General features: G+C 23.1%; 3 protein-coding genes across 3 annotated transcripts; all 3 read right to left on the bottom strand. All coding sequences in view use genetic code 6, as the record gives it.

The window, feature by feature from the left end:
* Positions 1–13: 13 nt before the first annotated feature.
* On the bottom strand, positions 14–531 carry TTHERM_01105030 (UbiE/COQ5 methyltransferase, putative; the record flags this gene model as incomplete). The annotated part of the gene is made up of 2 exons (XM_001025978.2): positions 14–119; positions 185–531. The coding sequence occupies 2 exons, from the start codon at positions 529–531 to the stop codon at positions 14–16; spliced, it is 453 nt and encodes a 150-aa protein (XP_001025978.2).
* A 935-nt stretch (positions 532–1,466) lies between these two features.
* Positions 1,467–11,262, bottom strand: TTHERM_001105029 (WD domain, G-beta repeat protein; the record flags this gene model as incomplete). The annotated part of the gene is made up of 11 exons (XM_012800553.1): positions 1,467–1,897; positions 1,967–2,074; positions 2,136–3,067; positions 3,331–4,113; positions 4,164–4,596; positions 4,674–6,721; positions 6,843–7,338; positions 7,434–8,512; positions 8,569–9,044; positions 9,292–9,999; positions 10,399–11,262. 11 exons carry the CDS (start codon positions 11,260–11,262, stop codon positions 1,467–1,469), a joined length of 8,358 nt encoding a protein of 2,785 aa, XP_012656007.1.
* A 1,193-nt stretch (positions 11,263–12,455) lies between these two features.
* On the bottom strand, positions 12,456–13,813 carry TTHERM_01105020 (hypothetical protein; the record flags this gene model as incomplete). Its single annotated transcript, XM_001025977.2, has 3 exons — positions 12,456–12,514; positions 12,621–12,713; positions 12,979–13,813. 3 exons carry the CDS (start codon positions 13,811–13,813, stop codon positions 12,456–12,458), a joined length of 987 nt encoding a protein of 328 aa, XP_001025977.2.
* Between the last annotated feature and the right edge of the window lie 56 nt (positions 13,814–13,869).

The following is a 13,869-nucleotide window of genomic DNA, read 5'->3' as shown; positions in this document are numbered from 1 at the left end:
CTTAGCTAAAACTTCAGGTACAATATTAAAGTAATAAGACTTTGCTTTGTCTCCCCACACTGTGAAACCAGCAACTCCTCCTTTTTAAAGGACTCTAAAAGCTTCTGCTATCATCTTCTCTGGGTTTGTTGTAATTTGAAGGCATAGATTAGCGATATAACAATCAAAAGCGTTATCACTATACTGTAACTATTCACCATTTGCCTTTTCTACTTTAAGATTATATTTTTCAATAAATAGTTCGTCCCTAAATGCTTCTGATATTTGTAGCCTTTTACATAAAATAGAGAGCATTTTCTCTGAAAGATCTGTGGCAACATAAGATGCTTCAGGTCTCTTATAGTTCATAGTATGGTTGTAAAGAAAACCAGCTCCAGCACCAACTTCTAAAATTTATTTACGAGTATTAACTTTCAGCATGTTTAAAAGAGAAAGGTAGAATACATTAGTAGCATCGTCTTAAGAAGAGTATTCATCTGAAAAGTTATCCCAATACTTTTCTATTTCTGGTATTTCTTAGATGTATGACATTTTTATTGAATTTTTTTATATTAGCTTTGGTAACTTGAGAATATTTTATAAATATTTTTACATTTTATTTATTATTTATTTATTTTAGAGTCATTGAAGTATGAGTTTTCAATGGCTTTTTAAAATCTTCTAGAAAAAATTAAGATAAAATAGAGCTTAAAATTTTATAGATATAAAATAAAAATTTATTGTAAATTTTAATTGTTTTAGGGTAACCTTAATCTTTAAAACATATTGACAATTGGAAAAAATCTTATCATTGTAAATTGAGGTTTTAATAACAATTGAAATCAATCATCAGAAACACTTTTGGTAAATTAATTAAGTAACTTTAAAATTGACGATAAATTACGATCAAATATATCAAAAATAAATTGAATGTAAATAAGTATTGTAAATTCAAATAATGTAGTCTACTCTTTTTAAAGAAATTTTGAAAGTGTTATTATGAGATTTAATATTTCAGCTAAAGTATGCTTAGTAATTTCTTTAAAATTGGTTAAGTATTTATACTACTTTATAAATTAGATTATCTAAATATATATTAAAATGGAATATTTAAAGAATAAATGCTTATCTGATATTATATCACAATTAATAAATATTTTACTTTTTAATAAAGTAAAAATCAATTCTAGAACAAAACATTATTTTCATGAGATCATAAATACTACAAATTAAATAATTTAATTTATATTAATCTTTTATAATTTTTTTAGAATTTTTAAATTAAATTTACAATTTTACAATTCTTAAAATAAAATAAATATTGGTATTAAAATTAGATTTAAATTTCAATTTATTTTTTAAATAATAAAAGATGAATAAATTACTGCTTTTAAATTTCTAATTAAAAAAAATATAAATAAATTTGTTTTATTAATATTTATAATAATATTAATGTTGTTTTTCAAGTTACTACATTTTTATTTTATTCATTTAAATTTCATTATATTTTAAAAATTGTAATTGTCGATCATTGTTTCGATAACATTTGTAACTTCTTCTTTTGCTTCTTTCATATTATGTTAATCTAATATTAAACTGTCCTGTTAATCTTAATTATCTAAATATTACTTTTGTGAGTTTTATTAGTTTTGTTAATTATCTTTCTAACTCTCAGCAATTTCTTTATTTAAAATATCAATATTACTGCTTACACTGCTAGAGGATATTGAGGATTTATTACTTTTACTTTAAATTTCTATATTTTAATTTTTTGTACACATATCCATTTTTTTTAAGAATTAATGCTTAAATATGGAAGGTGATCTACATAAAACATGTTCACTACCCCTAGGAGTTTATATTTACTAATCTTATGTTATATTTTGTTATATCATATTTGTGCTAGAAATGTTATTTGCTAAATATTAATAAAATTTAAATTAGATTTGTAAATTTATTTTGATTGATAATAAAAATAAAATTTTACTTTGTTTCATATTAAAGTTGGTATCCTAAACATTTTATGGCTTTTATGTACATATAGACTAATTGTCTTAATATTTAGAAATTTAATATTGCTAAATGAGAGAATCCCCTGTTTTTAAAATGCAAATACTTAAAATTAAAACAGATTAAAAAATCAATTAATTAATTACATTCTTAACCTCCTCTTTTTGAATTTTTAAGTGCAAAAAATTTCAAAGAATTTCTCTAAACTATTTCTTTAGTAAGTTGGCATCTACTACTTTCAATTTAAGCTTTTTACTCTTTTAAATGGCAGAGATGAATTGATATAAGTTTAAGAGCTTTTTTCCAATTTTTAAAAGCATTCTTTTGCCTTTCAGGATAATCCTATAACTATTTTGGTAAAAGGTTATTGAGGCAGTATATTTTTTTTATAAGAATAGTTATAAGTTTTATTAATTTAGATTTAATTATCTTATAAATCAGGTAAGCCATAAAGCTATAGTTTATAATAATAAGCAAATAATTGCTTGCCAGTACCAGAAATTGATCTTATTAAGTAGTTTAAATAAACTAGTTTAGTTAAATACATATTATCAGTATAATATTGCAAATTTAATCAGTTTTGTTAAATTATATTGAAATATAAGGGCGCTTATAAAAAGAAAGTAAAAGATATAAAAATAAAATGATTGTGCAAAGAGTTCCTTATATACTTTGATAATCCTCAAAAAATGTGCTCACAAAAATTATAAGCATTTTCAGATTAATTTTTGTAATCTCCCAATAATAAGTCACTTTTTTGTATTCTTGATACAAAGGACCAAATCTTAATCTAGTTATAGAATTATCAAGTCTGTTCTTATTTATAACTAGGCAATAAAGCCATAAAAAAGGAAGTACTATTGCCCAAAAAATGAATAATGGAATGATTAAGTAGCCTATAAATGTTTTGTGTTCTTATGAATAGCAAATTAAAGTAACATCTCCAGCAATGTATGATTTTTCTCCTATTTATCTGCAAGTCATCATAGAAGTCAATCCAGATAAAATATTGGGCTACATAAATAAAAACACAAATATAAATCCATTTATTAGATAATTTTTATTTGCTCTGACTATCCTATTTTTAAAAAGAAAATTGATAATTAACTATCTAAAAATATATAAAATATTAATTTAATAAAATTTTTTATTTTTTCTATGAAACAATTAAAGATTATTAATATAATCTAATTATTTTAGGGTAGGAGATATAAAAAGTTTTAGAATAAATTTATCCCTTTATTTTTTTAAATAAATGACTAAACAGTATAAAATAGGGTTAAGCTGAATATAAGGTCTAACCCTAGTATTAATAACATCGAAAAAAAATAAATATTTTACTTTGTAATTACTACAAAAAAATAAAAGATCATAAGAAACTGAATGTATCCTAATGCTATAATTTATTGCCATAAAATACGTCCATAAGCTGGCTTAATATACTAAGCTAAAAAAACGCTCCTACAATCTTAAGAGTATTTTAAAGTATCCAATGGTGACCCGATAGAAACTGATAAAAATTAGAATATTTTTGGTAACTGTATTTAGTAAACAATTGAACCTACTTGCATAAAATGCATTAAAAGTTTGATATAAATATCTGTCTAATCTCTTGATTCACTCCTACTTACGCATACCAAATTCATTTTTCTCAAATAGAAGCACTAAATTTTAACTATAGTTGTAATAATCACTTACCTGATTCCATATATTAAATAAATTGAGCTCAATAGAGCTACTCCTACATATTAGAAAATCAATGGAATGCTATCTTTGCAAGCAACGCAATTATACTAACCATCATTCATATATTTACTTTTCCATACATCTCCTATTAAATCACACTACTCACAAAGAGGACCAACGTATCCAGGTGCACAATAATTTATATTATTTGACTCCTATCCTTAGCAGTTTTTTTCATTCCTTTTACAATATACAATATTATCGGTTTGGTTATTTTCTCTCCAATACCCATTTTTAAGTATTATTGTGCTACCTTAACATTTATAAGCTGTATCTGGACATAGTTTGCACGTTTAATCTGATGTAGTTGGGCTTTACTCAATTAAAGAATATTTATCTTATGGACAGGGCATGCAATAGGTTGGGCTATCAATTGTTCTTAAAAAATACATTTATGAATTATTGAAAAATAAAAAAAATATTATTACTATGTTATATAAATTTCTCCCACAAGGCATTTCCTGAAATTAACTTTAACTTTAATATTTATATTTTAGAGTACTAGAGTTTAAGAGTTATTTATGGACGGTACGTAAATGAACTAATTCTGAATATAAAATTCTCTTTATGAAGAAGGATTACCCTTTAAAATAAGATTGTCTATTATAAATAAAGAAGTATAATTGTTGTATTCATTGAAAAATGTATTCCCACTTAAATTTATTTCTTCTCCTTATAAGCAATTTATAGAATACTAATTTAATTCTGTTTTGATAACATCAGGAATATCATCTTTTGGTTAGTATTAAACAATGTTATCTTCTTCATCAAACACTTTGAGACCTATATTGAAATAATCCCCACTCATGAAAGAGTCTATTTAGTAATTATACATTTACTACAGTTCGTTTGAGCTTATTCCTATTTAATAATTAGAAAAAAAATAAAATAAAAAACATATATTATAAATAAAATTAAAAAAAAAATTTATATTTTACTTTCTTAAAGAGATCTTATTGTAGTATTTAAGCTTGTAGCCACCATATATCTAGGATATGATCCTATGTTATTTCCAAATACTTTAGCTTAATTTTGTGAAATATTATTAGTTGTTTACTCTATTTAATTTTAATAAATGAATTTTGGTATTTTTTGAATATATCTAATTCCTCCTCCTATAAATGCATTATTGTATATTATTGTTGTATTAACAACATCTATATCTGAATTTTGTAAATAGATTGCTCCTCCTACAAATGCTGTATTGTTAAAAAAAGTGCAATTTTAAATTAAGCTTGTTTTAATTGTATTTGTAATACTAATTGCACCACCCTGACCTGATTACTATTTAATGAAAATAGAATTATACATAACAAAGTAGCTTTATTAAATTAAAAAAGAGCATCCTTAAGAATTTATACAAAAATTATTTTCAAAAATAGTATTATTTATCAATATATTATTAGATTATAAGTAAATAAGAGGATGATTCTCTAGAGTCTGACAATTAGAAACTTAGAATTAAGAAAGTTATATAATATCATTTTAGAGGATTATTGTCTTATCTTGCTAATAATTGGTAGGAGAAATGCTCAAAAGAATAATATTTTAGCAATTTTAAGCGTTAAACTGTTCAATTATTAAATTTTAATTGGCATTCAAATTCATTACTATGAAAGTCATCTATGTCAAGGTACTTCTAAATACAACATTTTTAATGGTTAAATTTATACAATTTCTAACTACAATCAAGTTAAAAAGTAAATTTTGAACATCTTGTTAATTTAAAGAATTTATATTATTGTAATATATTTAATCTATTTCTAAAGTATCAATAGTAACTATATTTGAACTATCAATTAATAATAAGACCTAATTACTAAAATATGACTGAGTAATTTTAATGTTTGAAATATATACTTCGTTGACATTAAATATGTTATAAAAATAAGGATTATCAGCTTATGTAATATTGTTATTTTAAAATTTTGAATTTTAAATTGTTATGTTTTGCATTATTACTTAATTTAAATTTTAGAGTTAAATGCTGTTTCCATGAAATTCACTTTGCAAAGATTAATTCATTAATATTATTTTCTAAGTTTTTGGATTAAATTTTACTTAATTGTAGTCATCTAAAACCCAAAAAAAATCTCGTATTTAAATTATTTCAAGCTCAAATTACAAAAAACTAGTAAATTTTATATTAATACTATTTTAAAAATCATCCTCTTTACTGTATGTATAAATTTGATTTAACTAATTTTAATTCTAATTTTATGGAATGAGGTTAAATTCAGAGTTATTACTCATTTCAACAGTCAAGATTTATGTTTAAATTTAATTTTAACCTAATATTTATTATGATTGTATTTAAAGATTCAAATCACTCAACCATTAGAAATAGGTGCTTGTTTATTTGAAGTTGTAGTAGCAAATCTAGCTTAAGTCAGTTGGCTGCAATTCTTAAACAAAAGTATAGTTAAATATGCCTACTTAGTTGACTCCTTTCAATTTTACTGTGATATTATCTTCAAACTATGAAAAAATTATTTAAGAATATAAGCTTGGAAATTTCTTTTATATGCTTGCTTGTTGCTAAGAAATATTTAAAACTAGAATTTGGCTTTTACAAACAACAACAATAAGCTATCTTGACAAGAATATTATATCAGCTATATCATAAATTGATGATGGTTATCTCAAATAACTCAAAAATTGAAAGTCTTTTGAATAATTATAGAAGTTAATTTAGAATGTGCAAATAATAGAAATAAGATTAAATTATCTAGAAATTTTAACCTATACTCCATAATCACTAGGAGCTAAAATTTAATTAGCCAAAATAAATTCTTAGTTTTGATAATTAAAAACTTAAACTTTCTACTGTAAAGAATTCCAAACAAATAGTTATTTCGCTATTTCATCATATTATATTTACATAACTGCAGTATTATATTTTATATTTTAGTAGATTTTGTATTAATTTAATTTTTATTCAAAATTATAGATGTCTAGATTTCCATCTTATGAGCAAACAAAGAGCCTAATTTTGTAATAGAAAAATAAAATTTTTATCTAATTTAGAAAAATTCACTAATAAGATAAATCATCAATTATAAAAAATAATTAATTAAGTTTCGATAAAAATAATTGAGTGAAATTACATTTAAAGTTAAGAGTCTAAAATTAATTATTGAACTGCTTATGTATTTTTTTATATTATTTGAATAGTTTTTTGAGTCTTATAATTGTGTATAGATATTATACCTGATACATCTGATGCTAAAAAAAAATTGAGTTAAGTATTAAATACTATTTTTGATATTCTATGAGAATGAGTTCCATCATAGGTATTTAATAATTTCATTTAGATACTTTGTGTATCTAATAAAATTTAAATTATTGTAAAGTCTTCAGTTATCGCAAATAAGAGATTGCTAGTTTCAAGAGGATATATATCTTATATTTAAGAGACTTAAAAAGTTGAGAGCTGGTATAAATCAAAACTAAGTAAAATGATAGCTTTTGAATTGCTTAAAACTAAATATTCGTTAAAAATCATAAAATTATTAGGATATTCTTCTAATCTTTAGAGAAAGAGAAGCTTATTTTCCTTCATTTACCATGATTTTCTTTCATTATCGATATATATGATAATATCTACATATTAAATTAAAAAATATATTGTTGATTGATAATTTTTATTTTTGTTTGCAAAGCTAGTTTTAATATTTGTTAATAAAATAAAATATTACCTACGTTCTAAAGGTAGACTTGTTAAACCTATGAATATGAAGGTAAGTTGAAAGACGATCCTTCATCTCCTAAATAGGTATAGTATTTTCTTATTTCGATTTATGCTTAATTGTAAATAATAAGTTAATTGGTTTATTTATCAATAATTATAGATTCTACATCACCTGTGTTTGCAACTTTAGTATAAATCAAATCTTTAATCGGGCTTATAGTTTGCTAGAAAGGTAAGACTGTTTCTAAAATATTTAAGGTGTTTTAAACCAAGAAAAAATCAGATTCTTCATCTATGAATAGATTTATGAAAGGATTGCCATATTATTAATCAACAATTGAAGAAAGCATAATTCCACTCTAAAAGTTCCAAATCTCTATTTAATAATTTTCCTTATATGCTATCATGCCAACTAAATTCTTCATAACTTATATTTAAAATATAGTCCTTGTAAATTTACCTGTAAACAATTGTTATAGACTAGTTCTATCAATTGACATAATTACTTAATTAGCATATGCTATAAGATAGCTATCTTAGATCAGTAGATTTTACACTGTTCCATCAAATTAAAGAAATTCTGTAATTTTTTATCCACTGGCTGCTTAGTATACTGCAATACTCTAACCTAAAATAAATAATCTTTAATTATCTTGATCAATCACTATGTTTGTCGAACCATTTTTAGTAATCACTCTCTAAATTATTCCGTTTTGATAATTAGTTATAACAGTGCTAAAATCGGAACTAATAGATATACAAAGAGGGGTATATGCATTAAATAACAGAAGATTAATAATGTTAGCTTAGTTATTTACAGATAGAATTTTAATTAGGTTGACATTTTTAAAATCCCAAATGAAAATTTATCCATCTTAAGAATATGAAAATAATATATTTTCAACCTTTGATATTGCTAATCCATTAATCTTGCTTTTAGTTGGTAAAATTAAAGGTACAGATTCTCCTCTTTTGTAGTACCACATTTATAAATTATTTTATATATCTTGATTATAGCTATAAATAATTCCTTGCTCATTATCAATTAAGCAATCAGTAGGTGGTAAATTATGAAATGAATTGAACCTAAAAATATATGTCAATTTAAAAATATATCAAATAAAAAATAATTTTAAACTTACATAATTAAAGTGTAATCTAAATAACTAATTGTAGAAAGGTAATTTGATAAAATAAGTAAAATATTATCTTGATTTAAGAGATAAATTTTATTTATTGGAGTAGTATCATTGTATCTAGAAAGTAATGAAGAAGTGTCTGGTACAAAATGACTAACAGTAATTTATCCTGAGTGTTCATAATATATAGCTCTTTGTCTTGTATCATCAATCTTCAACCCAATAATAACTGTATTAGTATAAAAAGATTATTCGGCGGACAAATCAACTAAACTTCCTACTAAAATATTCCCACCAAAGGCACCAAAATTTCTCACTGAAAATGCTTTTTGGAAGTTATATGATACTACAACGTTCAGAAATGGATCAAGTGGATACCCTTAACCATCAACAAAAAAATATGAATCATCGAAACTCCTAACAATTACATTACTAGGTGGTCCTGTTGCACAGAAAACAACATAATATCCAACAATACACTTTTAATTAAAATTAAATAAATATATATTTTTAATAAAAAAATGATAAATAAAACTGTTCATAAGATAAACTGTCCTGTTTTTAAAAATATTAATAGTATCAATAAAACTTAAATAAACAAGTTTATTAATATTAAATTTAATAATTTAATCATAAATGAAAATTAATGTTTTATTAATATATTGTTTTTTTTTGGTGAAAAATGTTTATTATTGTTATTTTCTTTTTAAATATTTATAATTTTACCACTGACAATTAAGTTTTTTCATCACTAAGCTTGACTAAATTTAAGTTTGCATCTAATAAATATACTTTTCCTAAGCTAAAGTAGACAATCATAAAAGAAAAATCTACATAAAAATTATAGCCTTGTAAATTTCCATAATTAGAATCAAATTAAGACTAAATAATATCATTTGTGTCCAATATCTGTAAAGATGGAAAACTCCTGTAAGTTAGAAATAAATCTTGTGAAATAGTGAAAAGTTGTAGTTATTGCTGTTAAGTTAAGAAAGATTTTAAAAATCCTGATTTGATAGTTTATTGATATTCTATTTATCCTGTTATTATATTATAAGAATTAATAGTGTTTTATGTAACTATTGCAATATATTTTCCTATATCATCTTTATGTATATTAAGTATATTTTCTTTCATATTTATAGAAGAAATTACTTTTTTTGTAATTCCATTAAAGCAAACTACACTAAAGTCACTGTAAGAAACGCAAACTATTCCTCCAACTCTAGATATTTACAAATATAAACCTTATGGGTATTAGGAAGGATTAGTATTTACATAAGATGGATGAATAAACTTTTATAATAAGACTCCAGTTGTTAAGTCATAAATAAATATTTATCCATCTAAAGAAGTACTTGCAAAAATACTACATTCATCTTCATAATCTAAGTATTTAACTTCCTAAGAATGCTAAATGTAACTAGATGCAAGCTTATTTATTGAATATTTTAAATATAAATTATCCATAGATATACAATATATTTAACTTCCAAATACATACAATAGATTTTTTTGAAAGCTAATATAAGCACCTTTTATTGTGAGTTCATTTAAATTTATGGAAATTTATTATTAATTTGGCATAGAAGTATATTTAGGTAAGATAAATGATTAAAATTATTGATTAATTGAATCTAGATAATCAAATACTTAGAATAAACCATTTTAGCTGTATATAATTAAAGTATTTGATGATAATATAGCACTTAAAATATTATCCCCTTAACTTATTTAAAACTTCTACTTATCAATAAATTATAATTATATCAAGGAAGGGGAATTTTATGAAAAAGAAGAGATAATTATATCTTATTAAGAAAAAGTTATTACTCTGGATAGACTTTAATCTAAAATCATATTTATGATTGGACTTTTATGATTTAAATTATAGCTTTTACACTGTGACTAAGCAACAGAAAGGTCAGTTATTTTAATAGAAAAGCCATCAGAGCCTAAACCGCCTAAAGAAAAGAGGTATTTTTTTTACAGTAAACTAATCTAAGAGGGAGGACCATTATGGACACACAATAAGCGATAATAATTTACTTGCTCTAAATCCCAAAACAGGATAGTGTTATCTAAGGATGAAGTTATAGCACTATTGTCTTCATTTAAAAATATTATTTGCTCAACTATATTTGAATGCCCTATAAACTACTTTTAATTTTTATTTTTCAAGTCATTTATGTAGAATTCTCCTTAGTATCCAAAAGAACATATTTTATCTCTACTATCATTTAACTCACTATTTTCAGTGAGCTGTCCAAAAGTAACATTATACTTTTAACTGATATTTCCATTATTAACGTTCCAAATAATCACCTCACCACTTTATGAGAAACTTAAAATTTGATTCTAGTCTTCTAAGAGTATAATTTTTAAAACAGGTGATGTATGAACATTGATTTCTGATATTAATTATCCATTTTAAGAATCCCACATATAAATATTATTATCATTGTTACTAAAGGATATTATCACTTCTTAAGTTGTATTTTGTGGAGTCAAAATTAATATGTTTGACACAGGGTAAGAATGAAATATGTTTCCTTGCTAAGAAAGAATTGAGCATAAGTTTAATGATCTACAAATCCTATATTCGCTATCAGCAATTTCATTGCTTGAGCAGATAGCCACACATTTTGAAGATGACTCTTAGTAGAATAACTATGAACTGCAATTTCTAACACACATTTGATTATTTTAATTAGAAGCTAAAGTAAATCCATTCAAGCATTAAATACAATTATTTTATGCATCATATTAAAAACAGTTTTAAGTTAAATTTACTACTTTAAAAATGTTAAAAATTGTTAAAATAAAAAGGCATTTTTAAGTATTCATTTTAAATAATTTTTTTAATCTTTTTTTTTAATAAATAATAAATGTGTTTGTAATTTTTATTGGTTTTTAATTTAAAATGAATATAAATGATAAATCATTAATAACTAAACACACATAAATACAAAAATAATTGTAAAATTATAAATAAAATGTTGTGTTATTTACTTATTTTTTGTTTTAATTACTCATTTTGTATTGAATTTCTATATAAATATAGTAAAAATCTCAACATTCTTCAAATTTTATTGATCTTACTTTATAACCTGAAGAGAAACTTTAATTTAAATTTGTTAATTATATATTTCCATTAGGTATTTTAAAAAGGAATTATTACTAAAACCCTTATTATTCTTAAACTTATTACTTTCTAGATAGTTAATGTAATTTCCTTTTTTTGTAAATAAAAAGTAAAATTTTAATTAGTGAATGAAAGGGATATATTAGCTAAATTAAGTATGTATGGAGAACTATAATCCATATCAAAGAATCTATAAATGAATGTTAATTTTCAGGTTTATTTGATTGAAGTACTAATATCAGTGCAAAGAACTCTAAATAATAAAGAGACCACTAAAACTAATCAACTATGAAAAATATATTTTGCTTTTTTTAGATGAAAGGCCTTACTATGAGCATTATTATGGAAAAAATTAGTTAAGCTAGGAGCAAAAGAACTATTTTTAAAACACTTCTATTGAAGAAGCATATTTAAATTGTTGGGATAACAAAAGAATTGAAAACTAAATAAATAAGCATAAAGTTTCTTCTTAGCTTATTTGAAGGTATACATCCATTTATTATTTTTTTTTAAGTAATATTTGCAAGCCCTAAAGGTTGATAGAATTAATCTATTACTGCTTGATTCAATATAAAATAGGATACTATTAAAATAAAAAGAATTATGATTGAATAGATAAAATTCATCAAAATCTTAATTTCTTTTAATCTTCCTGTTTAAGAAATTTTGCTTTCACTGAATTCTAAGCTTTGGACTAATATACTTAAAAAAGTTATGGGAACAATCAGCAAGAAAACTTAAACAATCAAACTTGAGAAGCCTCTTTCATATACTTTTAATCTAGTAACACTCTCACAATCTTATCTATTTTTAGTAAGAGCATAAAACGCTCCATAAACAAGTACACAAATCAAAAATAATAAAATAGATTAGCCAGCATTTTTCAATATGCTAAATGACAATTTAATACTTTCGAATTGATAGTTTTCATAACTCGTGTTCGATTTTTCAACTAAAGAGATGAATGGATTGAATGAAACTAAGTAAAAGATTGGATTCACAACTATTCATTTTATAAAATTAATTTAAAAATATAAAAAAATAATTTTAATACTTTTAATTAATTAAAAAAAGGAATTTTTTATAATATTCTAAAAATAAAAATTTGTTTATTAATTTAATTCAAAATCGAAAAAAATCATTTAAAATAAAATTAATTTTATTTGCTAAAAAAATGACTTAATTTAATTTTATTTGTTCATTATTGAATTATTATATATAAAAATATCAGCAATTAAATAAATAAATAACTAAATTTTTATGATTACTTGCATAGTTTTTGAGTAGTAAATAGATCGGTAATGGAAAGGTTGTAGAAGTTAAAATCATAAAAGGAACCTTAAATGTATTTAAATGAGTAGTTAAAATGGTATCAGTATTTCCTAGTAGAAACCCCTCTAAGATACTCAAAATGATTGATGAACCAAGGCAAATTGAAGATATTTCTAATACAGAATTTCCTACTTTCTCTGAAGTTTCTTAGCTTATTGCACTTTTATAAACCATAAAGTTTTATATGCAAGTACTATTAGACATCATAAGATTCGGTTTACAAGACAAACACTCATCTTCGTTGATTCCTGAACAAGTTTTACAATTTTTAGAGCATGCGAGGCATTTGAAGTATATACTTTCGTACATAAAGTTATTCTCTTTTACACAAAAACTATATTATGGTTAATTTTAAAAGCACTATCCATCATACAGATATTCCCCATTTTTACAAAGGATACAGCTTCTTAAGCTAATTTCACAACTCAAACAAGATTTTTCTATGCAGCTTTAGCATGTAAGCGAGGATGGATCGCAATAAGTACCTTAAGGTGTAATTTCATAACAAAGTTATTTATAATTGTAATATTTTTTCGAGCATTTTAAGCAAGCTTTCAAAGATTGGTCGCATTCTTTGCATTAATTAACCTTGCAAGACTTACAAATACGACTCTCAGGATTGCAGTAAAGCCCATCAGGGCGTTTTGATATATCAAAACATTATCCATCAAATAAATATTATGTTTAATCACACTCGACGCAACTTTTATCAGAGTTACAATTTTAAATTAATCTAAGCTTTAATTTATTTTATGAAGTCTCCATTATCATTATATTTGTATTTATAGCAGTATTTTATTCAATTAAGCTAAAACAAATTAAGCTCC

The sequence above is a fragment of the Tetrahymena thermophila genome (genome assembly GCF_000189635.1).
Source record: "Tetrahymena thermophila SB210 genomic scaffold scf_8254092, whole genome shotgun sequence".
Classification (NCBI taxonomy): domain Eukaryota; phylum Ciliophora; class Oligohymenophorea; order Hymenostomatida; family Tetrahymenidae; genus Tetrahymena; species Tetrahymena thermophila.
Note: the sequence above shows the minus strand (reverse complement) of the source record. Positions and strands in the feature narration are given on the sequence as shown.